The sequence below is a fragment of the Spermophilus citellus genome (assembly GCF_964194105.1).
Source record: "Spermophilus citellus genome assembly, chromosome: 8".
Taxonomy (NCBI): domain Eukaryota; kingdom Metazoa; phylum Chordata; class Mammalia; order Rodentia; family Sciuridae; genus Spermophilus; species Spermophilus citellus.
This window is the reverse complement of record NC_138189.1, coordinates 6,253,384-6,279,198: the sequence shown is the minus strand read 5'-3', so window position 1 is coordinate 6,279,198 and position 25,815 is coordinate 6,253,384. Positions and strand designations below refer to the sequence as shown.

The 25,815-nt window shown below is 50.5% G+C and overlaps 1 protein-coding gene across 3 annotated transcripts in view; it reads left to right on the top strand.

Annotated features, from left to right (window-relative positions):
• SLC2A9 (solute carrier family 2 member 9) overlaps nucleotides 1-25,815 on the top strand; it is a 143,714-nt gene that overhangs the window by 43,126 nt on the left and 74,773 nt on the right. For all 3 annotated transcript variants that reach the window (XM_081303941.1, XM_081303940.1, XM_081303939.1), the window contains 2 exons: nucleotides 9,913-10,037; nucleotides 13,159-13,304. In XM_081303941.1, the coding sequence (XP_081160067.1) occupies nucleotides 9,913-10,037; nucleotides 13,159-13,304 (271 nt within the window). The remainder of the gene's footprint in view (nucleotides 1-9,912; nucleotides 10,038-13,158; nucleotides 13,305-25,815) is intronic.

Sequence of the window (25,815 nt, the reverse complement as noted above, 5' to 3'; positions counted from 1 at the left end):
TAATCAATTCTCCAGGAGCAGAGCCTGTGGCAGGGGTTGGGAGACACGTTTCACCCAGGGAGGATCCTTTAGAGGGAACCTGTAAGGTGAGGGAAGCAGAAGAGGTCGGGCAAGGAGCCAGCAAGGCTCTGTTCTCAGGTCAAGTTCAGCCTCACCTGACCCAGAGGTGGTTCTGGAGCCAAAGTCACACCAGAGTTATCCCACTCAAGACATCCCACCACTGTCTGTCGTCGGCTGCAGGCTGCCTGGTAGGGAGGATCCATCTCCAGGCCAATGTCAGTCTCCTGAGCAGGAGTCTTTGGCAGCCAACGCTGAGCTGGGGGCAGTGGGGGGTGGAGAGTGGTGGGTCTGGGACGGAGATGTGGGCACCTAGAGAGACACCAGCCAGGAACTTAGTATTCCAGCCCTGGTCCTGGCTGCCCACCTTGGAGGGCTTGCTTAGTATCATAGTGAGAACGGCAGGAGCTCTGGGAGATGGAAACCGTCCTGGGTTCATTATAGGCCATAAGAAGGAAGCCTGGGCATGATTGGTGAGACCAGAGGACTTCAGGAATGCAGGCTTCCAGAGATGAAAACAGAGTCGGCAGGATCTCCAAGCACAAAGTTTCTTTGGTACTAGTTATTCCCTATTGATCTCTTTTCTTATGGACATGACCCATTTGGTATTGTAGACGCTGGAAAAGTGTGGCTGAAAACCATAGTAAGTCTTTGCCCTTGCTATGCTTTTTATGTGGTTTAAGTGTGCCCCCCCTCCCCAAAGATTCATGTTTTGAAATCTTGGTCCCCAGTGTGGTGATGTTGAGGGGTGGTTGGACCTTTAAAAGGTGGGGCTTAGTGCAGGGTAATTAGGTCATGTGACATCATCCCTGGCAGGGTTTCATGTGATAGTGGGTGGTTATACAAGTGAGTCTGACCCATGTGTGTCTCTTTCACACATATTCCTGCTCTGATGCCATCTGTCCTGTGGCCCTCACTAGAGGACAAATCAATGGGGCCACCCAATCTTGGACTTGCAGTTGCCCAAACTGAGCTGAATAAATTTCTTTTTAACAAAAGCACCCGCCCTTGGGTGTTTTGTTAAAGCAGTAGAGATGCACTCGCGTAACCTGTCCCCTCTCTTACCACACGTCTACGAGAAGAACCACGCTGGCCCTCTCTGAGCTCAGGCAGGACCTTCTGCTTCCCTGTCACATCTCGAAGCATTTTGTGCAGTGATCACTTTATTACTTTCTGCCCTCCCCCGAGAAGGGAGCTCCCCAGGGTAAGAACCATGTCTGTTCAGACTCCAGCACCTCGCGCTGCAGCTTGTACACAGCAAATTAATGTTGGGCGAGTGGGAAAAGCTTGATGTCCTTCTACTGCAGTGACCCAGAGCGGCCATCCTGTGTCCAGGAAGCCTTTCAGACTTGCCTACTTTTGTTCCTCCACACGTATTTGCTGAGCACTTACCATGGGCTGAGCCCTGGGGATGAACATGGTTGTTGGAGCCCCTGCCCTCCCAGGCACGCAGTCCAGTCAAGCCACATAGGCAAGTAACTGGCAGGTGGAGTGTGTCACTTGGCCGGTGACAAGAACCACCGAGAAAAGCAGAGCAGGTTAGGAGGTGATGAGGTGCAGAGGAGAGGTACCACTTGCTGGAAGTGAGAGGCCTCTCGGGTGGGGGGGAACGAGCCACGCTCATCTTGGGGTGACAGCTCTTCAGGCAGAGACAACAGAAGTGCAAAGGCCTGTGGGGAGGAAGAAGGAGGGAGAGGAGGAGGAGAGGGAGGATAGGCCCAAGAAACGGTGTGGGGACGCAGCTGGGTCAGACCCTGGGGCCAGGGTGAGAAGTTTGGCTTTTCCTCTAAGGTGGGGAATGACTGGGACTTCCTAAGGACGGGTCTGACCTACATTTTGGAAACCATGCTGTCCTCAGTGCACCTGGGAGGCTGCTCAGGAGAGCTGCCCAGGTGAGGAGTGATGTGGTGGCACCGGGGTTGCCGAGACAGAGTGCTGGGTGGTAAGAGGTAGGAGCAGGGACGGCCTGCTGGGGCCACCAGGGAAGGCAGGGGTATGGGCACAGAGCAGGAAGGGCAGGGCATGCGGGGAGCATGAGGAGGGCCTCCTGGAATGGCTGAGAATGGAGAGCAAAGTGACCAGCTGAGAATGAGGGAAAGAGGACTTGAGAGAACAGCAGGCTGCCAGATGGACCAGGAAACTGTAGGATGGAAGCCACCCGAGGTTGGTGGTCATGAATTTCAGCTGAGACCGGTCCACAGGGTCATAGGTTTCGTCCAGCTGCACTGAGCTTTGCAGATGCAGGTGCACGGTGAGGAGACATTCAGCCAGGTGGGGTTCAGTCAGGTGCACGAAATGAAATGGAGAGCCATGGACTCCAAGCTGCGGAAGCAGGAATGGATGCACACGAGGGTGGCAGATGTGGAAATAAGGTGTGATCCTTTAGGGAGGCTAAAGGATTGGAGGTTGTGACTCAGTGGTAGTGTGTTCATCTGGCATATGTGAGGCACTGGGTTCGATCCTCAGCACCACATAAAAGTAAAGTACATAAAATAAAGGTGTCCATCTACAACTAAAAAAAAAAAAAAGAATTTGTAGAAGAAATGTGAAGGCAGCCGGTATTTCCAGCATTCCCTGGTTTCACAGGAGCTTGGTGAAAAGGACATTCCAAATTCAGGCTGAAATCATATTCCTTGTGTCTTACACTAACTGATCCCTGCCTGTGTGTCAAGAAAAACATGATGTAGAAGGCAGCAGCTCTCAGGCTTTCTCTGACCTTCCTTGGTCTGAGCTGAATGTCCCCAGTTCTGCTGAGCATCGTCTCAGGCAACCTGCTCTCCAGTCTCTTGAGATTGTCTGCCTGAGAACTGATGGTCTTCTGGGTCTCACAGGGAAGATTCTATACTTCTGGAGGAGCTCAAAATAATGAATCAGGGTCCTGGATGGAGTTCCAGAGGGTCCTGTGTCCTTCTCTGAGAATCGATCTCCTTGGCTTCTGTTTCTGAGTTCATCTTTGGGGGAAAAAATGGAAATACATAATTAAAGTCCCCATCCCTGCACCCCAGTGAGTCAGCTTTGAAATATTTGCAAATAAGGTTTCCATCCTCCTGGGAAGCTGTCAGGCTGGGGGTTATTTGGGGAAGTAATGTATCAATATGATGGACTTGCTTAGAGAGTGCCCAGTCTCACTAGCAAGTGGGTCAAGTCAGACTCTGAAGCTTCCCTGCATAGACCAAAGACACCCTGGTGGCTGCTGCAAGAGCTCAAGCCAGCGCCCTGGGTGACATTCTTGGCTCCTCTCTTTCTCTCTACCTTTGTACAATCCATGAACAAATCCCAGCAATTCCATCCTCAAAACACCCAGGGTCTCACCACTTCAACCTACCTCCATTGCCACCCACCTGGTCCAAAGCAGCATGGTGTCCCCAAGCAGGCCTCCTGTTTCCACACCTGCTCCTCAGGTCCATGAGCCACACGTGAGACTATGCGTCTTGTTAAAATGTAAGTCAGGACCCATCATTCCTTTCCCGGGGGTCTCGCAGGGGCTGCCTGCCGGACCCGGGGTAGAGACCTCATCTTCATGGCAGCATAAAAGCCCTTTCAGGAGCCCCTCGACCACTCTGCTCCCCCGTTCACTTTCTGCTGCTTGCTCTCTTGTCCTCCATTCCTGCAGCCATACTGGACTCCATGGTGCTTCTAGAAGCGCCCTGCCTGGCTCTCTGCACCTCTGCCTTGAGCGCTGCTCCCAGATATCCATGCGGCTCATTGATTCTCCTTCTTCGTGTTGGTGCCCAGGTGTCACCTCCTCGGGCACTCCCTCCTGGTCCACCCTGTAGAATCACACTACGCTCTCTGCTTTAGTTGTCTCTACAGCATCCACCACCATCCACCTTGCTGTATTTTTCACTCATTTATTGGGCAAAGCACAAAGTCAGGGACTTGGTCACGTTCGTTGTTGAATGCCAGCCCTGGATGGTGTCCAGCGCCCAGTCCAAGCCGAATGAGTGAATGATTTTTGAAAGAATGAGTGGTTATGAGTGAATATGGTGGCCACCCTGCAGGTAGTGGAGCATCATGGCTACTGGGCTAGTAGGTCTTTCATTTAATAGTGTGTGACCTTGACTTGAGGTTCTTCCAGATCTGTGTCCTCCAATGTGAATGGAGTGACAAGAACCTCCTCGGAGGGTGACTTTACACAATGAGTATAAAGTTCCTAAAACTGTGCCTGGCCCACAGTAAGCCCTCAGTGTTTGGCAGTTATCATTATTGCTTTTATTTATTTTTTAATTTCTCGAGTATCCAAACAAGATCCAGGCACCATCCAAAGAATTCCACATAAATCATCCAATTCTCATGGGAGCCTGTGGGATAGGAATTATGATAAATTTTATAGTTAAAGACACCAACACTAAGAGAGTGTAAGTCATTGAATCAGTAGGTGATGGAGTGAGTCAAGAAGGGACATTATTTGGAGGCAGATTGGGGAGAACCCCATATTTCCTGAGCTCAGAACTAGAAGTTGAACTGAGACTTAGGACAGACCAAAGCTGGGTCACATGGAGGAAGCCTGGCCCAGCCTGGTCTGGCTCCTAGAATTCATCTTCTTGGTTATGCAATAGGTATGTATGGGACCCCTGCATGCACAGAAAGGGACTCAGTGGCAGGGTCTACAGTGACAAAACAAAAATTTCTGCTCTCAAGTTGCTTACATACAAGTGGGAGAAATGGGCAGCAAACATGAAAACACAGAAATATACAGTGTAATTTCTCAGGTGTTGAGAATGGGAAGAAAAGAGCAGGGTTGAGAATGGGGCGGATGGGCTGCGGTTGGTGGGGCATCCAGAGGTGACCTGTGAACTGAGACTAATGAGATAAGTCAGTCATGCACCAAGCAGAAGGGACAATAGTACCCGAGAGGAGACAGCAAGGATAAGGATTAGGAGTTGGGGACCAGCCTGGCATGCCCGAGGGATCATGGAGGCTCAGGAGTTCAGAGCAGTGAGAGCGAGCCTGAGGGTATCAGACGAGAGCCCACCGCAAAGGCCATCTCAGATGGGGGTCATGGGCCCTGGTGTGGAGTCTATCTAAGTTCACCGAGCAGGGACCAGATGGCTTTAAACCAGGGATGGACGTCAGCACATGCTTTGAAAGGATCACGGGGCTGCTCTGTGGACAGTGAATGACAGCAGGGCAAGAGTGGAAGCAGAGCCATGTGGGGCCACTGCAGTGGTCTGCAGTGACATGGCCCCCACCCTGCCACAATGTGGGACTGGAAATGAGAGGGGTGGTTTGATTTGGGACGTGATTTGGAGGCAGTGATGGATTGGATGTGGGCAGTGAAGGAAACAGAAGGTGCGAGTCCGATTGTTGGCTTACATCGTGGGGAAGATGGGCTGAGTTACTCAGACGGGGTGGACGGTGGAGAGGGGCAGTGCATGGGGTCAGGGTCCTTGGTAGTGAGAGCTGAGAGTTGGGTTTTTGATGGTCAGTGTGAGATGCCACGAGGCATCCCAGAGGACAGATCTAGAAACTGTTAAATATGCAAGTGTGAAGTGAGAGGTGAGTCCAGGCCAGAGAGTTGGGGATTGTCATCCATTAAGATGACATTCCATATGAGACTGGGTGACACCTTCTAGGGAGGGAGTGCAAACGAGAGAGATGAGCTGGAGCTTGGGGACACTCCATGGTCAAGGGGCAGGAGATGAGTGGAAACCAGCCCAGGAGAAGGGAGAAAGCAGGGGAGGGGACCCAGGCGTCTGGAGAAGACCATGTTTCCACCAAGAGGGGCCATCCAGCCTGGCAATGCAGCTAGAGGCCGTATGAGCGGAAGACAAAGTCAGAGATGGGCTCTGTCAGAGCAGATGTTGCTGATGGCGCCACAGGAATGGCATCTCTGGGTGGGGGTAGGGATGAGCTGATCCAGGAGCAGCCTGGAAAGAGCAGCAGGAAGCTCACAAGTGATAGCAAGTCTCCCTCTAAAATGGAGCAGAGGGTCAGGCAGGGATGAAGACAGAGAGGCAACGCGGAGGTGTGTGTGTAGGGTGACTGAGCAGAGGTGGAGTGAGTCTAGTGGGGCAAAGCAGGGAGACCCCACCCCAAGGACACCCACACGACTTCTGCCAGAGCTCATTGCTGGCAGGCGGGCTGCTGAATTTGAGGCTGTCATCTGATAATGGCCTTTGCTTCCTCTTCTGTGAAGACATCCTTAGCACAGAAAGCTGCAGGTGGTAAATTAAGTGAGATAATCTGTGCGGATGCCACGACTTTTCTGGTATCATGGAGGCCTTGCACAAGTCTGTACCGAGGAGTGAGATTCTCCGAGAATCTTTTTACAGTCACATGTCACATGATGATGTCTCAGTCAGGATTCTCGTGAAGTAACATGGTGGTCACTTAGATACGTTAAGCACGCTGCACGCTGTCCACACATGGATGAAATTGCCTAACAATGCGTTTCTAAGATGCATCTCTGTCACTGAATGACGTGACTATACATCAAGTGCCTTTGGAGAATCTGATGAGCATCCAGGCTGCAGCCACCGGGAGGCTAATGGTGTGTTCAGTGTCGTGTTCATGTCATCCAGAGCCAGGTGTCGTTGGCTGCAGAGGGCTGGGTGTGGTTTCTAACGAAGCCTTTTCTTCCTCGCCGTCTGTAGAGCAGGGAACACACTGTGCCACCCAAGAGCCTGGCAGAGCATCTCACAGACTCATTTGATCTAGACCCTGCACAGCAGGGATGTGTCCTGTGAGGCCTCGTGGGGTGGAGCGGACCCTAGGTGGGAGCTGCAGGGAGAATCGTTTGGCTCTTTGTCTTTGATGTTTTACAGTCAAGCACCTTCCACCCCTGGGATGGAGTCAAAATGGACAGGCAGCATTTATTGGGGTTCAAAGGCCAGAGCCACCCTGTGGAGGGCCCAGGCGGCTGGGACCACAGGGAGAGGGCTGGTGCCCAGAGGAGTGAGGCCTGCTGCTGTGGGCAGAGAGGGAGGGAGACCCTGCTCCTCCCCTCCCAGCCCTGACAGGAGGCTCTCACTGGCAAATCCTGCCTGGAGCTGGGAGGTCACAGAGTTCCAGAGGAAGGGAAAGGGAGGGAGGGCAGATGGAAGCTGTGAGCAGTGGTCTCCCTTGTGTGGTTTCTCCTCCCACAGCTTCAGCTACCTGCAGTCACCTGTGTTCTGAAAATATTAAATGGAAAATTCCAGAAATGAACAGCTCCTAGATTTTTAATTGCATGTCATTCTGAACAGCATGAGGATATCTCACTGTTAAAATGTGTGGCTCCACTTTGGAAAAGACCCAATGGATGTAAAGTTAAGGGTCCCTTTCCACTCTGCCCTCCGGTCACTCCATTCCCCACCCAGAAGGCACCCAGCATTTCCAGTTTGTGTGTGTCTTTTCCAGCTTTTTGTACCTAGTCTACAGACAGACACACAGACAGAGACACACACACACACACAGCTTTTCCACACACATTGTTGCATATTTACACAAATTTCTTCCCTTCTGGTGCTTGTACCTTGGGATCTTTCCACATCACAACATGGAAAGGTCCCTCTCTGAACGCCCCACTAGGGGGAGGTGTTGCAATTTATTTAAACAGTCCCCTAACAGGACACTTAGGTTGTTTATGTCACTGCTACTACAGAGGATGTTGTAATGAGCAATCTTGGTACATAATCATGGAGCCACAAAAGTCAGTGACTAGGGGATTCTTTAGGAAGATGTAAAAGGGGGAGAAAATTTAATGGAAAGTTTGAGACAGATAAGTGGGATAAGTCAGATAAGCGGGGCAGGCTCTGGTGTGGAATCAAGAGACCTAACTCCTAAAAGTAATAACGAGTCTCCTTCCAAGCCCCTGGCTTCTCACAACTTACCAAACAAGACTCATGGAGTCCAGCGGTTTCTTTGTTTTACTTTTTCAGTACTGGCAACCTAGCCCAGACCCTGTGCATGCTAGGCCAGTGCTCTACCACAAGCTACAGCACTAGCCTTAATTTTTTTTTTTTTTTTAATTTTGAGACAGGTTCTTACAAAGTTGTTGAAGCTGGCCTTGAACTTGGGATCCCCCAGCCTCAGCCTCCCCACTCTCTGGGATTATAAGCAAGTGCCACCACACCTGGCTCACTGAGTCTTTAGAGAGAGAAATAAGCTGTGAGAGCTGAGTCGTTTCTCCAACTCCTTGACTTGTTAATGGCATGACTAAAACTAAAACTAGGCCAGTGCCCTAGTTAACATGTCCACAAAATGGGGATAACAAGAATAACTACCTCAGCCAGGTGCTGTGGAACACGCCTGTAATCCCAGCAGCTCAGGAGGCTGAGACAGGAGGATCGTGAGTTCAAAGCCAGCCCCAGCAAAAGCGAGGTGCTAAGCAACTCAGTGAGACCCTGTCTCTAAATAAAATACAAAATGGGGCCGGGGATGTGGCTCAGTGGTTGAGTGCCCCTGAGTTCAATCCCCAGTTACCCGCCCCCACCAAAACCACAGTAACTGTCACTTGGACATTTTGAGGATTAGATGAAGCTCGTGGAAAGTGCTTAGAACAGGGTCTGTCATATAGCCAGAGTTCCATAAATGTGAGCAGTTATGATGTTTTTGCAAGTGAGGAGAAAAAACTGAGCAAAGATTCCCACATCCTGAAAGGTAGAACTGGTGCAGGAATCCAGGTCTCGAGGTCTTAGGATACGCTAGTAAAACAGCCATCACAGTCCCCATACATGGCAGTTAATACTGATTATTGCCATGGGAATTCACCTGGCCTTGTTCTCGGGGACACCTTGTTCTGCAGTTCATCAAGTCCAAGATGCATGGGGTAAGAAGTAGTGTTATGTATGCACTATGGAGGGGGTGGAGGTGGGGAGGAAGGAAGGTAGGGAAAGAGAGGGAGGAAGGAAAGGCAGAGATGGGATGGTGGGTGGGGGAGGGAGGCAGAAGAGGAAGGAGCCAAGCAGAGAAGCAGGCACCATGTTCCTTATGGAGCTGCTGTCCACTCCACATACCCTGCTCTGCTCGGCTCGCTCAGCAGGCTGGGGCCAGGACCTGCACCCCACCTCCATTTGTCCTTTGCCGGTAGGAGCCCTGGAGGAGGAGAGAGGACTTGCTCAGCTTTGTTTGCCTGAATTTTCCACCATTCCCAATAATGCCCGTGGCGGTTGTTACAGCTTCCAGCTTTTGTTCACACCTCGGAACTGTGCTCAGAGTTCCTCTCCAGGAAGCAGTACCAGCGGGCAGTACCCATGCCCAAGCTCTGACTGGCCCTCCAGGGCCTCTCTTTCAAAACCTCAAGTTATCAGTAGGACGTGGGCAGCATCCGTCCTCAGAGGTCCCCCTTTTGACATCTCACTGCACCCCCATACTTGCTTCATCAATTCCTTGTGTTAAATTCTCTCCATTAAAATAACTAGAGCCTGGGGCTGGGGTTGTAGCTCAGCGGTAGAGCGCTCGCCTAGCACGTGCGAGGCCCTGGGTTCGATCCTCAGCCCCACATAAACATAAATAAATAAAATAAAGGCATCGTGTCCAACTACACCTAAAAAAAAAATACTAAAAAATATAAAATAACTAGAGCGGGTTTGGCACCCCTGCCTGGGACTCTGACTTATGGAGCATCAGAGGGACCTTATTTCCTGAAATCTTATACAAAAGGCTTCGAATTGATAAAATCCCACAACAGGGGATTCCCAGGGGCCAGGGCTGTCGGAGCTTCGGAAATGACCTCGTTGAGCCAGCGGCGAACCCAGAGGGAAGGAAGGTCTCACCAAGTGGTGGGGCGGGGTGGGGCCCAGGCTCCTGATTTTCAGGCTGACGCTCCTCCCACGGGGCCTGTCCTACTCTGCCCATCTCTCTGCTTTGAGGATGGATGGGTCCTTGACATGCCTCACAGTGGGGTCCTCATCAAACCCCTTTTCCTTCCAGGAAGAACACCTTGCTGGTCAACAACGGGTTTGCCATCTCTGCTGCACTGCTGATGGCCTTTGCCCTCCAGGCTGAAGCCTTTGAAATGCTCATAGTGGGACGCTTCATCATGGGCGTGGATGGAGGTGAGACCCCCGGGAGGTGGATGGGAGCAGTGACAGGTTCCTAGGAGGTGTCTGGAACTGCCGGCAGTGTTTGGGGCTGTCACAGACTGGGGCTCCTGATGGGTATTGACTTGGCAGGACCAAGGATGCTGGAACTCTGCACAGGGAGAAAGTCCAGTGACATGAAACACTGTTCACAATGCCCTGGCACTGACTGAGAACCTCCGGCTGGCAGACCCCGTCAGCCTGCCCAGCTGGAGGTCTTCACACTTTGTGCCCTCCTCCATCACCTCCCTCATGAGATCCATGTTCCAAGGAAATCTGGGTTTCCAGGGAGCTTCCGCGAGGCCCGTGCTTCCTGTCTGCCTGACTCACTGGTCACCCAGCACTTCTAGGGCTCCTGCTCTGCCTCGTGTCCTCGGGCCAAGACACAGCCATCCAGAAGACTCTTGCCCTGCAACTCACATCACAAGGGGTGGACAGAAAAGAAGCAGATGCATACGTCCTAGGAAGAAAGCAAGGGGGCAGGGGTGGCATGGGCTACTCTATAAGGGCCAGTCGGGGAGGAAGCACGAGCAGAGACCAGAATGAACCCAGGGTGAGGCCAATACCCAGGGCAGAGTGATGCAGAGTGTGAGTGAAGCCCTGCACCAGGGTACCTGGGGGGAAGGTAGCCAGGGATGGGGTCAGACGCCAGGAGAGGCTATTCAGGTGTGGGGATGCTTGGTTCAGCACCCAGGATCCAGAATGACCAGCCATCCTGGAATGTCCAGGACTGAAGTTTCCTGGGATGGATGGTACTGGGCAAACTGGGATGAGCTTCTCATACAGCCCACCTCCTCCACCACTGCCTAGCCTCGGCTCTCTCCCATCCCCGTGACATTTCACAATTGACAAGCAAGAACAGTCACCATGTATTGACAGCTTGATGTATGTCAGCGCTCTGCCAAGCATCTCACACTTATCCAGAGTGTGCACAGCCCCCGTACAAGGCAATGACATCGCTATCCCAGCTTCACGGAGCTAGGAAGTCAGCCCACGCCCTCCGCCATGACCCTCGCTGCCTCTTCCAATCTGACTCTCTCACTCCCTCACTGCTTTGGGGAGTTGATGAGCATTTTGCCCAGTGAGCAGGAGGAGCACCAGGGTAAGGAAGGTAACAAGATACTCAGGTGCTCATCAAGTGGCCCACGTGAGCCGGGAGCGTCATGGGCTGTCATTTCCTTCCCACCACAGCAGGAGGAAGTGAGGGTCCTCACCCCATCTTGCAGATGAGTAAGCTGAGCCTGAGAAAGGGGTTCAGTCCACCCAATGAGGAAATCGCAACGCTGGGATCCAAACCCCATCACAGCACATTTTCCCCTATTGCCCCACCCACTGAGCACCAGGTGCTAAATGCATCGGGAGCCAGCTTTTTACTAGGAGGCCAGTTGCTCCTAACATACATGTTTTGGATAAAAGTTCAAATTTCATCTGGCCGATTTTGTGCCTTTCCAAATAATTTCTGTCTCTTGGCTTTTCAAGCTGTTTTAAGTGGTGTGTCCTGGACTAAGATGCAGTGGATGAGATTCTGAATTTATAATTGATATCCAGGTCATGCATTCACTTTCCTGGTCCCTCCGCCCCTTAGGAAGGGCTTCCTTGGATACCAGCAAAGGGGGTGAACTCAGCTCCTCTTGGAGCACACTTACTGGTCAGGAGCTATGCTAGAGGCAATGGGAAGCCAAAGCTGGAAAGAAACTTTTGATATTCTCTCAAACTGGTAAAAGATTAGACAATAGTAGCAAGTGCTGACAGTCTTAATTTGCATAGCATTTTGGAAAGAGGAGGTGCAGAGCATATCTGAACTCTCACAGAAATCCCGCAAAACTTAAACTCAAATCTTATCCCCTTCCACCTTGGGGATGGGAAACTGAGGCTAAGAGAAGCTCACAGCCCCTTGCCCCAGGGTCCTGCTGCCTGTGTGTCACAGGGGACCTCCAGAACATGCCATGGCTCCAGAACATGCACCCCGTGGGCTAAAGTCAGGAATGCACCTGTGGGAGCACTGCTACCAGTTTAGACCCACACGGGGCCTTCAGAATAGCCCTGCCGGGCATAAGGGACACAAGGCCTTGAAACCAGCAAGGCCTCATTTTTATTAACAGGTGTGTGCAGTATTTTTGTAAATCATTTTTATAACTATGACTTTTTACCTGACACCTACCTGATAGGCCTCTGACATATAAATTTATTTCACAGGCACCGAGGTCATATGTGGGTGACCTGTTCTGTAAAATAGGTCTACCCATATCCGCTGTAACCAAGACCCATAACTTAAATAAAGAGGCAATTCAAGCTGGTGGGAAAAGCTTAGGCTCCAGAGCCAGGGAGCTATTGGGACTCTTTGGACAAGACAACATCTTTGGTCATCTCTAGATGCCACTTGGTGATTAGGAAAGTTACTCAATATCTATGCCTCAGTTTCCTCATCTTTACAATAGAGATAATAGTATATTTACTTCAGAAGGTTATAGGAAAAGCAAATAAGTTAATAGATGCAGAGAGATGGGTAGGACCTCAACTAATGGTAAGCACTATATGTGTTGATTATTATCATCATTATTACCACCATCATCATCACCATCACCATCATCACTACCACCATCATCCCCACCACTATCATCACCTCCACCACCACCACTACCACCACCAACATCATAATCACCTCTACAACCACCGTCACCACCACCATCACCTCCACCGATACAACACCATCATCATCATCTCCACCATTATCATTAGCACCACCACCATCATTACTTCCATCACCAACACTACCACCGCCAACATCATCACCACCTCCACCAACACTACCACCATTAACATCCCCACCATTATCATTAGCAACACTACCGCCTCCACCAACACCACCACTATCAGCTGTATCCTCTCCCATGAAATGCACCTCCCAGCCATACCCTATTGGGGAAAGGACGGAGTGCCCAAGGAAGCCTTACAATTTGCACAGCAGGCTAGGAATGATGCTTTGGCTCCAAGGTTGTCTATCATCATGAGCAGAGCAGAGGCTAGCGAGGGGCTTGGGACCAGAGCGCTCCCCCAGGGAACACCGCTTTCTGACAGCTGTATGCTTCCTCCTCAGGCATCTCCCTCAGTGTGCTCCCCATGTACCTCAACGAGATCTCACCCAAAGAGATCCGCGGCTCTCTGGGGCAGGTGACCGCCATCTTCATCTGCATTGGGGTGTTCGCTGGGCAGCTGCTGGGACTGCCTGAGCTGCTGGGAAAGGTGAGTGTGGCTTCTGGCCAACCCTGCCACTTCCTCTCACTGTTACCCTGTGCGAGAGTCCTTGCTCCAGGAGCTCATCCCCACGAGCCCCATCCTGAGTGGTCAAGCCTTTTACTTGTTATTGGAGAGAAGTTGTTGTGTGTCCCTTCATATTTTTAAGACATAAAGAACACAAATTCAACAAATTCAAACCGTACAGGATGTTCAGATCCACCTACCCAGTGACTGTTGCCAGTAGCTCAATTTCCCTTTCATGGGCGTCTTCTGTGCTTTGAAAACCTACATAAACATCCATGGTTTGTTGTGGCTTATTCCATAGAGTCATGCCATACACATTGCTTTGCAACTTGCTGTTTTCATTTAATATAATTTGGGCCCCTTCCAAGATGTTAGTTAACTGTATTTCACTCTTGCGTTTTTTTTTTTTTTTCTTTTTCCTAAATAAGTAATCTTGCAATCTTCTGGTTTGGCTTGCTGTTTGGTAAACAGGAGACTGGATTCAAATTCCAGCTCAACAGTGTTCTTGCAGTGTGGTCTCAGCAAAAGAGAAGGGCTCATCCAGGTCAGGGAGGGGTGGGGTGAACTTCCGTTTCCCAAAGGCGGTCCTCAAAAGTGGGCCCCCCAGGGTGAGAAGGAGCTAGGCCAGCGGTGGGGGAGGGGTGGGAGAAGACCCTCTGGAGAAAGGGAATCACAGAGAAGGCCCCAAGATGGGACAAAGCCCTCAGGAAACAACTGGGAGGGCTTGGGGGGCCGAGGAGGGAGGAGGGACCTGCTCACTGGGCCCAGCCAACTTCAATAGGGGAACAGGGAGCGCAGGTGGCCCTAGAGCAGGGGATGACATGGCCAGATTCACACTGGAAGGGGGCTCTGGGTGGTGATGGGGAAGCACAGGCCACAGTGGGGAGGGGGAGCAGGGATGCAGGAGGCTTGGCAGAGGTCCCTGCTGCTGCTCTGGGCGATGAAGGTGGGCTGGGGCCCCGGGGACAGGGAGGAACCAGTGGTAACCAGGGAGGAAGCAGGGCTTGCTGCCTGGGTAGTGGATGAAGGTGAGGGAAGGAGGGAGGGGTCAGGATGCGTCTGGGGGAAGAGCTCATGATGGTGGAGAGCCCAGCATGTGTCCAGCACGTGTGGCAGGTGCTTGAAGACCTCGGCTCCTGCGCTGCTGAATTCTAGCGGGAGGAGGCAAGCAGTGGAGACAGTCTTAGTCAGCGGGCTCGGCATGGAGTGCACTGTTGCCTGGCTCTTTGATTCCGTGTCCTCCTCAATAGCAGGCATGATGGCATGTCCCAAGTCCCTGAGCTCTGCTCAAGAATCACTTCCTCTGGGAAAGTATCGCTGGCAAATAGTTCAGTGTGTCCTCAGAACACCTCGTGCAGGGGCCTCTCCTGCACCGTGATTTCTGTTTGCTTCTGCAAGCTGCCCCTGTAGTGGAGCAGCCACGCTGACATGTGTGCAGGAGCCCAGAGGCGGTGGGTTTATCCGCCCACTCACAGGTACTTACAATATGCACCGGGCGTTGGGCTCCACTGCTGGAGTGGTGGGCAGAGCCACCCTGCCCTGGGCAGCTCACAGGAAGGCAGTGGCCAGTGGGCACCAGGTGATGGGAGGCAGAGGTGCCTCCGCGCGCGGGGTCAGGAATGGTTTTCCTGCCGAGTGATGACTAGGCTTGTCTGGGCCAGAGCTGGTGGGGAGAGGGACAGAAGCAGGTGTTGAGCCGAGGGAACAGTTTGGGGAGTCCCCAGACTCTAATTGAGAGGCAGGAAAACCAGAGGACCAGGGCATAGGGGTGAAGGAAGGGAAAGGAGGAGAGGAGAGAGGGAGAGGATGCAGGAGAGAAGAGGGAGAGGGAGGTGCCTTGGAGAGGTGGGTGGTCAGATCCCTGGGACAGGGGCCACACCTTTCTGGTAAAAAGCACAGAAGAAGGCTTCAGAGGCCTGAGTGCTTAGGGAAATGCTCCCAGTCCCACTTGTCTCTGACGCCCCTCCTGGTGACCTCTATTTTCTTTTCTATGGATGAGTATTTTATTTAAAGATAAAAATCATTTTTGGTCCTCATATAAGATCAGGCAGGATGTTTCTTTCTGATCCTGGCTTAGTTCTAGTATAACGTCCTCAGGTTCATGCATGTTGTGGCCGATGGCAAGATCTACTCCTTTCCCAAGGCTGCACAGTAGTCAGATACATTCTTTATTCATTCTTCCACCCAGAGGCACTTCTGCTGTCCCACATCCTGGCTGTGTGAGCACGGCAGTGACCCTGAGTGCAGGCATCCAGATGGTGTGGTGATTCTGTCTCCTTGGGTGTTCCCAGAAGAGTGACTGCACGGTCACAGGATAGTTCTATTTTTAACATCTGGAGGCTCCTCATTCCATTTCCACAAGGGCTGCATCACTCTCCCTTCCCACCAAGGGCTGGCCCACCCTACTCTGTCTTGATGAGAGCCGTCCCTGTAGCTGTGAGGTACCAGCTCATTGTGGTTTTGATTGGCATTTCCCTGACCGCGAGTGCTGCTGGGCATCTTCCCATATACCCATTGGCCAGTGTTATGTCTTCATTGAACAAACATCTATCCAGGTTCTTTTCCATTTTTAAAACTGGTTATTTGTTTTTCTGCTATTGAGTTGCGTGGATTTTTTAAATATATCTTGATACTAACCCACAGTCTGCCATTTCATTTTACTAGTTGCTTCCTTTGCTGGGTAGTTTGATGTAGCCCCATTATTTACATTGCACTTTTGTAGCCTGAGCTTTTGGGGCAGTATCCAAAAAATTATTGGCAAGGTCAATGTCAAGTGGCTTTTTCTCTATGTTCTATTTTAGGAGTTTTATGATTTCAAGTCTTATGTTTAGGTCTTTTATCCATTTTGAGTTGATGTTTGTATATAATAAAAGGGTCCAGTTTCTTTCTTTCTTTTTTCTTTTTTTTTTTTTGCATATGGATATTCAGTTTTCCCAGTGCCATTTATTGAAGAGACTGTTCTTTTCTATTTTGTCTTTTCAGCAAGCTTCTCAAAATTTAATTTTCTATATGTTTGTTGAAGTTTATTTCTGGAGTCTCTTAGGTGTTCCATTGACTGGTGCGTCTGTTTTTATGCTCCTTTGATTACTAACACTGTGTAATATAATTTTAAATCAGGAAATGTGATGCCTCCAACTTTTTTTCCTCCTCAGGATTGCTTTGGTTCTTCAGGGTCTTTTGTGGTTCTGTGTGAATTTTAGATTTGTTTAAAACATACATACATGGGAAGGTCACTCGCAATCATGAATTGGAAGAATTAATACTGTTAACCTATTCATGCTATCCAAAGCAACATACAGATTTCAACACAACCCCTATCCAACTTTCAGTGGCCTTCTTCACAGAAATAAGAAGATAAACATGCTTAGAAATGCTCTTGGGCTGCAGCAAGGAGAAGATTGGCTCTCACCCAAGACCCGAGGGCTTTTGCTGGTCAGCCATGAGCTGCCAGGAGCCAGGATTAGAGCAGGTGGACAGGTTGAGTGAGGTTGGTGGGTGACGGGCTGTTGTGTCCTGGGGAGGAGAAGTCAAGGGTACTGTCCCTGCATCTGACCCCTCTTCAGGTAGAACAGAGGTCAGACACAAGACAGGGGCCGGGGAAGAACGTGAGCAGCTTTGCAGGGATCAAGAGGACAAGTTCACTAACATGAGCAGCCTGAGAGGCAGAGCTGGACCAGGAACCTAGATTCCCAGGTGGGGGACTCTCCCTGGAACCCCAGGGCTCATTGGCAGGTTGCTGGTCAGGCACAGCTGCCCCTGCCTGCCCTCTGACCTCCACCAGCAGAGAAGCCTTACACTGAAAGGTCCCTGGTCCCTGCAGGCTGTCTCTTCCCCATCAGATTGGAATTTCCAGACGGTCTTGACTCTGGGAGGAGGGTTGTGAGCGACCCGTTAGAAGCCTTTTTTTGTTTGTTTATTTCATGCTCTTGGGAGGTGGCTATTGGGCTTCTGGTCCAGGCAGGAACATCAGGTGGAAATTTTTCATTTATCTCTTTGGGGATTTACAATGTTCCAGCCAAGTGAGAGCCACAGTTATTCGGCTGAGTGTCAGAATTTCACTTTCTGTATTTCAATCATGTTCGTCATTTACCTTCAAAAACTGAGACAGCTAAGCTTTGAAAAAAAAATTAAAAAATAGAAAAGCTGTGCTTCCGTGCAGGCAGCTGCTTTGAACCATGAAGGCTGCAGGAAGTGGGGAGAAGGTGGTGCTCAAAAGAGGCCCCAGAAGGCAGGAGCTGGGAGCAGGGTGGACTCTGGCTACAGTCAGAATCTGCTCAGAGGCACTGTGAGACAGGTGGTGGATGGACACCGATGTGACACTTCATGCTTCCAAGGGATATTTTTAAAAACGCATTAAATAGCTATTTATCTTGCAAAAATGAAAATAAAGGAATTTACGATAGTCATAGGCAGACCTATGAGAAGAGAGATGGGAACAATGTGGGTCAGGAATGGTCACATATGCTAGGGACACCCATTCAGATGCAGTGCCGGGGGAAAGGCAAAGCGAAGCTCAGAGCCAATTGCTGCTGTGTGGACTTCACACCCAACTCGGTCCCTATTGTTCCCGTGTCGAAGAGTTTGTGCTCATTTCAGAACATTTAGAAATTATAAAAAGGGCTGGGCATGGTGGCGCATGCCTGTAATTCCAGCAGGTCAGAGGCTGAGACAGGAGGATCACAAGTTCAAAGCCAACCTCAGCCACCTACTGAGGCCCAAGAAACTCAGAGAGACTCAGTCTCAAAATAAAATATGGAAAGAGCAGAGCTGGGGATGTGGCTCAGTGGTTAAGTGTAACCAATCGACTGGTTCAATTCCCAGTACCAAAAGAAGCACTATAGCAAGGAAGCAAAGTCATTGAAATTCCATCGAGGGTTTGATTTTTATGACTAGGATGAATCCACACCTATTGTATGCAGTATGAAAGAGTTTGGAAAGTGAAAAAATCAAAACTTCTATATCTCACCATCTCTGGGTGATCATCTTAACAGTTCTTAAAATTCATTTTCATTAATTTTTCTATGATCTCACACAATTTGATTCATCACATTTCTAGCTTTTTGTGTGATGATCATAATTATTTACCATGATAATGTCGATAATTATAAAATAGTTATTCTGTGGGGTCCTGTAAGTTGGTCCATTGTTCTTTATTTGATGGATGTTTGGATGATTCACAATAAGGTTGGGGAGGTGGCACTAGAGAAGAATAGGTAGAGGGGAGTGACTGGAGGGGTGGGGAAGGAATGGGGGAGTAGGAAAGATAGAAGAATGAAACAGATATTATTACTGTATGTATATATGTGACTGCATGACCAATATGAATGAGAATACTCCATCTATGTATGATATATCAAAGTACATACATACTGTCAATGTAAAACTAATTAAAACAAAAAATTAATATTTTTTAAAATTTTAGAATAGTGTCTAGTTAAGTTATTTATGGCCTTTGACTAATTTGCTGAGGCTGACCTCAAACTTGCAATTCTCCTGCCTCAGCCTCCCAAGTCACTGGGGTTACAGTATGTCCTCGGCGCCTGGCTGCTGCTGATTTTTAACTAAGGAAATAGAAACCGTGATTCTCTTAAGATGTTCTCTATTTTGTTGCTGCTGTTGGAATTTCCTTTTTCATCATTTTTTTCTAACTGGTTATTAACAAACTATGGGAGAGCCATTGACTGACATATATGAATCTGGAATTCTCCGTACTTCCTAATAGTCTTTGTTTGCTTCCCTAGACAAGTCAAATAGTGATTGTTGACAGCATCTTCAAGAGTGACCATTTTCTCCTCTTTGCCACACATCTCACACGTCTCATTTCTTTTTACTGATGGTCAGGTCTCATTGAATTGCTTAGGAGAATATCAATGATGATTAGCATCGTTGGCATTTTTCCTGATTTGTTGGCAATACCTGTTGTGTTTCATTATTGTGATCTTTTATTATTTGAAACTGACAATTATTTGGGCAAGGAATTATCTGTCTCATCTTAGTTCTTACAGACCATCAGCAATGAGTAAGATGTTTTCTGATGTTTATTAAACTATTAATACTTTTTTGTTATCTGGTAACTAATTATTGGGTGTTATATCATCAAAGTGCCTTTCATGACACTGTCTTCACATCTCCTGGAATACATCTTCCTGGTCATGGTAGACTCCTTTTTTCTTTCTTTGTAGAGCTAGAGATCAAACCTGGGACCAGCACCTGCTAGGCAAGCTCCGAGCTACGTCCCCAGTCTGACTCTTCTTTTTATATATTGTCAAATTTGGTTCATTAATATCTTATTTAGAATGAATGTGCTTACATATAGATGAGATTTGTATAGAGTTTTTTTTTTTTTTAAAAAAAAAACATAGTTGTAGATGGACAGCATGCCTTTATTTATTTTATTTTATTTTATTTATTTATTTATTTAGCTTTGTGTGGTGCTGAGGATCGAACCCAGTGCCTCACACATGCTAGGCCAGTGCTCTACCACTGAGCCCAGCCCCAGCCCCCGTTTAATGTTTAACCCACACTTGGATCATCAAAAGACCTCCCTCGTAAAACTGTCTCAGCCAGTCTTCCTTTGGGGAGAAGTTCTTTGAAGATCTTTATCAGTTTTTTTCCTTAATTAACAATTTATTTTTTTCCTTTCTTTGAGTCAATTTTGTTATTTTCCATCTTTTCAATGGAGTTGTATATATCACTAAAATTTTCCAATGCATTAGCATTCAGCTATGTGGATTTTAATGTCTATTTCTATTTTAATTTCTGTTTTTAGATGCCTTTCCTTGATTTAACTTAATGTGATTTTTCTTCCTTTTTTTACATAAAATTTCCAAAGGGTTATCTACAATTTTGTTTCCTGAAAAACCAAACTCTTTGAAATATCCATTTCAGTGCTTTCCGGTGTTACTAGTTCTGCTTTGTCAATACTATTTGTGCCTTTTTAAATATATAGTTTCAGTGGTCCAGAAGTTTTGATGGGCCACATTCTTGGTAACAGTTTCTTGAACACTCTGTCATTGCGATTCCACCTTTAGGGTGTCCTCAATGTCACACCTCCTGTTCTGTTGTGGTCACTCATTTTCACCTTTGTTTTTCTCATAAAGACAAAGTGATCCATAAATTCCTCTTCGGGGTTGGGTCCCGGTTTGCCTGCAGGTGCCGGCTCTTTCTGGCTCATGATAAAATACAGACCTGGCATCACAATACTATGGTTTCAGCAGTCACCGTTGTTGATCCACAAAGCAGAAAGGTGCTCAGACCTGAAGTGTTTCCCATGAGATTAAGAAGGGGTGACATTGTGTGGCTATGTCCTGGAAGAGTGAACTCCCACAGGAAGGCCCCACACCCCCTGCCCTGACACCCTGGCTATGCATCCTGGCCTTCCCACCCACTTGTCGTAGGTCCTTGAATAGGCTGCTAAGCTTCTCTGAGCCTGGGTCCTTGCCTGTATAGCGGGATTAATGGTGACACCTCTTTAGTGGGGACTCTATAAGAGTTAAAAAAGAAATGCGCACCAGGTCCTTGGAACAGCGCCTGGAGCTGGTGCAGAACCCATGTTGGCCACCATCTCCTTTCATTCAAGTAGCGATGCCCAGGAGTGAGTATTGCTAATTTCTGTTTTGCAGATCAAAAGCTCAGATTCAGGGAGCTTCACTGCTTACCCCAGTGGTGCAGCAGGGCGTCAGTGGGAAATGGGCTTCCTCAGTTCCCGGCCGGTGATTTCTCTGTACTGGGGCAAGGCCTGACTCCATGGGGAGCTGGCGGGCTGCCCAGTGGTTAGGGCCCTGGGTAGGAAGTCAGGTAAAAGTCCTGTTCGGTCTCGTTTGTCTCAATGGATGAAGACGTGAGGCAGTTTTCGACTCCAGACTTCATTCGAACCCAAGAAGAGAGGAAATTTTCACTCTTGTCAACAATACTAGAAATGTGTTCGTCCCAATGAAAGTTGTTTGAAGCCCCAGCAGCACAGCAGCCTTCTCACAACTGATCTTGGTAACCACACCCTTCCCCCTGGAGATGAAGCATCTCATTTGTGGCTTGACCCAGGTGCTTTCTGTGGCTGGAGTAAAGGATCAGATGGGCAGGGAGCAGTCGTGCAGAGAATTGAATAGGACAACCCCTCGCCCCCTTATTCCTAATGCCAATTCTAAGTCCAGAGTCCTTTAAAGAGGTTCTGGGTTCTGACTCTCCTCTTTGGGGGACAGTGAGTCCTGCAGTCTTGCTGTGTCTGCTGCATTCATCATCCTCCCTAACCTCTCCTGGGCAAAGTGCGGCCACCTGCTGGGCAGCCGGGCTGGTGTCAAGAGGCCTCACAGCTGCAGGAGGATATGGCCCAGGTGTGCAGGGTCTCCAGGCTGCTCCAGGACGGCACATCTTCACCACCAGCCAAGGAACTTTCCAGAGGGGGCAGACTCCCTCCCCGCCCGGCCCCATCCTGCGGAGTCAGATCTCTGAGATCCAGAGGACACAGTGATGGCAAAGGCTTCCCATTACCCAGGGGCCCCCCACCTTGGCTTTAATCAGCTCTCAGCAGCAGTTTTGTAAAAACGATAGCCAGGTATCCTGTCCACGTTCAGTCCACGTGCATTGCCAGCTCCCCGGGACAGGTCTAGACTTCCCAGGGGGTGACAAGCCAGGCCTCTGAGGCCAGTCACTCCTGTGTGCTTCTTGCCTCCTTACCCTCCGTCTCACAGACCATGAAGCCAGGGGCATCACCTTGGAATCACCTGGGAATTGTGAACCAGGCTTCTCGCCCACTCCAGGCCTGAGCTTAAACCTTGGGGGTGGTTCCCAGGAATCTGCATTCTTATCAGACTCCTTGGGGCCTCTGGAGATGGCTCCTCTCCTGACAGCCACCAGAATTAGCTGTTCCCACCTCAGTGTTCCCCGGAGGAGACCCCTTTGCCTCTTAATCAAGTCCTCATTCACCTGTTGCTCTTGACCGGGGGCCTAGGTCAGATACAAAGATGAGACCTCTTCCTCATCCATCCAACTGCAACCCTGAGCTGGCCTCCCAATGAGGATGGAAGCACACGTTTCCCTTAACCTTGGAATTATGAAGACCCTGACTCATGGGACTGAACCCAAGGGCACTTTACCACTGAGCTACACCCCTAGTCCTTTTTATTCTTTATTTTGAGTCAGGGTCTCACTAAATTGCTGAGGCTGACCTTGAACTTGCAATCCTCCTGCCTCGGCCTCCCAAGTCATTGGGAATATAGGCATGTGCCACCACACCTGGCCTGACCCGTGATTTTGCTAAAGATTCTTTGCTTCTGAGAACACAGAAACCCCCACATTCACCTGCAGAGATGTGCATGGTCAAAGTTCAGGCCACCAAGTGCCTGGAGTGCTAAGACTTGGGCTGGTCACCTCTCCTGACCTCCAGCCTTCTGTGGATCAAGGGAGGCCTGCTGAGTCTCTGATTTGATGGCTATTGCTGTGCTGATACATCCCGGAGCAGGGGCACTTCAGCCCCTTGGTCAGTTCAGCTGCTGTCTCTGTCTGCAAGCAAGGAAGGTGGGAGGGAAACAGAGAGAGACTTAATGGCTCTTGAAGGCGTGTCAGCTGGAATTTTAAAGAACATCTTTGAAGCTTGTCTGAACTTTGCTGGGTTATCTGTGAGGCAGCCTCTAGGGAAGCGATTAGCTCAGCTGCCCTTTGAGTAGGTGGCCTCTAGTGGAGGCTGGAAGGGGGTGACTCGGGGTGGGCTGCACAACTGCCTGGGAGGCCTGCACCCCCTGCATCTCTCCTCTGAGCCCAGCCCTGTCCCTCGCACCACACGTGGCCTCTCTCTGTCTTGGCAATGGTTTCCTGAGCTCTGAGGCTTCCCTGCTGCTTATGGGTGCCCTGATGAGCCATCTCCTGCTGTCCCTCCCACCCAGGCAGGGGTACGTACCTGTGATACCGGTGACAGGACCCAGGTACCTGCAGAGATGGGAGCTCAGTCGTTGTCGTCCCCCCCCCCCCCGGCTTTGAGCTGTCTGACTGTCTTGCGCAAGTCACTTGGCTCCTCTGAATGCCTGTCACTCATAGAACAGGCTCATGACAGTTAAGGAAAACAGGAAGTGGGCGCAGTGGGAGGAAGAAATTCTCAAAGTGCTTGCCCAGTGCCAGGCCGGGCCGTCGGCACTCCATCTCCACCCACTCTCCCCTCTGCCCGGGCGGGAGGGAGTCAGAAGATGGAGACTTGTGGGGAGACTTGTCCAGAGTGGTTAGTGACCTGGGGCCATGTGTCAGTCACTCTGCGTCTCTATGACCTCAACACCTGACATGAACAACCTCAGGAGGAAGAGCTGAGCTTGGCTCTTGGTTTGAGTTTCAGGCCAGGTCAGCCATGCCTTGCTCTGGGCCCCAAGTGAGGTGGAGCACCAAGGCTGAAGGGCAGTGGCAGGGGAGAGCTGCTCAGCTCACGGTGGGGGTGGGGGTGGGGTCAGGAAGCAGAGAGGGAGGGAGAGAGCCGCAGGGAACATGTGGCCTTCTAGTCACTCCCCACCTGTCTGCAGTTGCCACCCAGCTGCCCACTCAAACTAACACGACCGATTAGGCCACAGCCTCAGAACCCAATCCTTTGTCCTCTGAGCGTTCCTGCATCAACACAGACCACCATCAGCGTCTGGGTGGGCGATATTAAGGTGTGACAGCTCGTGCGACCCGACGGTGCCTGGCATCTCACAGTCCGGCTGCTGCCTCCTTGGGCTCCTCTCTGTGAGGGCAGGAGGATCCAGTTCACCTCTCCTGACCTCTCACAGCCCTGAAGACAGGACCAGATGCTACTGGACGGATGGGTACTAGGCCCCTCCTCTGTCTGCAGAGGGCTTGCTTCCTGTCAGGTCTGTGCTAGGTCTTCACCAGCATCGCCTCGTGCAGTCTCCACACTGCACAACGATGCTACCAGGGTGGGGGGATTCTGGTATCATGCCCATTTTGCTGAAGGTTGGAGAACTTTCCCAAGGCTACGTGCTCAGACACCAGAAGCCAGGATTCAGCCAGTCTCACCCAGACCTTGCTCATAATCACTCTGTCTATAACCAAAGTCAGCCCAGGACTGTACTTTATGGGATGTACTTGTTAGGACAAGTGAGCCCAGGGGCTTCCTTGCATGTGTGGTGTGGGGTGCTAGGTCAGAATCTGGCCTGGGACCAGGCACCCTGCAGTGGGCACAAGCCCCAGCCTGTGACTTGGACAAATTCGTCCATTCATTATCCACATATTCATTGAACAAGCATTTATTGAGCACTACTGTGTACCTGGCACTGGTCTAGGTTCTAGCCAGGAGTGAGCCTGGTTAGTTAGAATCCCTCCCCTCACTGGCCTTGCGTCTTAGTGGAGGACACGGTTAGAGACAAACACACGAGTCCTGTGAAACAGAACGGGGCAGGAAGGAGGCAGGGTGGCAAGGGAGGCCTAATGAGCGTAGATCGTGTGGCCATGTGGGAGCCAGAGAGGCCTGAGGCCTGGGCGCAGTGCAGGCTTGGCCATCAGCTCCCTGGGGAGGGACCCCCAGCTCTTCCCCAGCAGGGACCCTGCAGGCCACCTCTTCTCATCCTGGATGCTCCTGCTTCCTGCTTCCTGCTGGCCCTCCAAGGCTCCGTGGTCTCGTGTGTCCTCTCCCCTCCTGCCCCACCAAGTGCCCCTACATTCAGACCTCCTCACCTGGAGCCTCTGCAGGTGGCCTGCGTCCATCACCTCTGCCTCCTCCAGCCATAGCATATGATTGGCTCCTTCCATGGGATTCACTGAGCTCCCAGTGTCCCGGACCCCAGGGCATGAGTCAGGCAAAGCCCCTGCCTGCAAGGCACTTGCCACCAGAGAGCCAGCTGTCAGCTCCGACAGCAGAGGCTGGGGTGGTGTGACCCATGGGCCACGGGGGAGCTCACAAGTGGAAGGGCCCTGGGAAGGGCCCTAACACAACACAAGAGGGCGGTGGAGAACTTTCTAGAGAAGATGCGTCCACCTTGCAGTCTAGGAGACAACGGTTTAGCCAAGTGGAAGGGCCACACTGCGCTGGGTGGAGGGAAAGGTCAGTAAAAAGGACCAGGAAGGATCGAGAGAGAGCTCAACACGTATGGGAACCAAGAGTGGTTCAGTCAAGGTGCCAGGGAGACAGTGACCGGAGAGGGTGAGCTGGGCCACCCTGCCCCTGCATCCATCCACCTGTCCTCAGTCCACCTGCCCCCCATCTTCCCATCATGCACTCTGGGTGGGGCGCTGCAGCCCCCCCAGAGGCAACGTCCTGACTTGGAAGTTGGGAAGTTGCAGGCTTGAACCGACCTCTGTGGCTTGGACTACGTTCTTCAGTTCTCGGTATTTCAAAGGGGTGACAATCAGCCAGGCTCCTTGGAGTTAATGCAGCGGTTAAATGAGGCGCCCTGACTGAGTGCACGTTCACCTCTCTCCTCACCCTCTCAATCACGCCACTCAGCCTTCAAGAAAGGTCCCACAAAACAGCAGAAGTGATTGTCACCGCCCTTCTGAAAACGGAGAGGGGAAGCCAAGC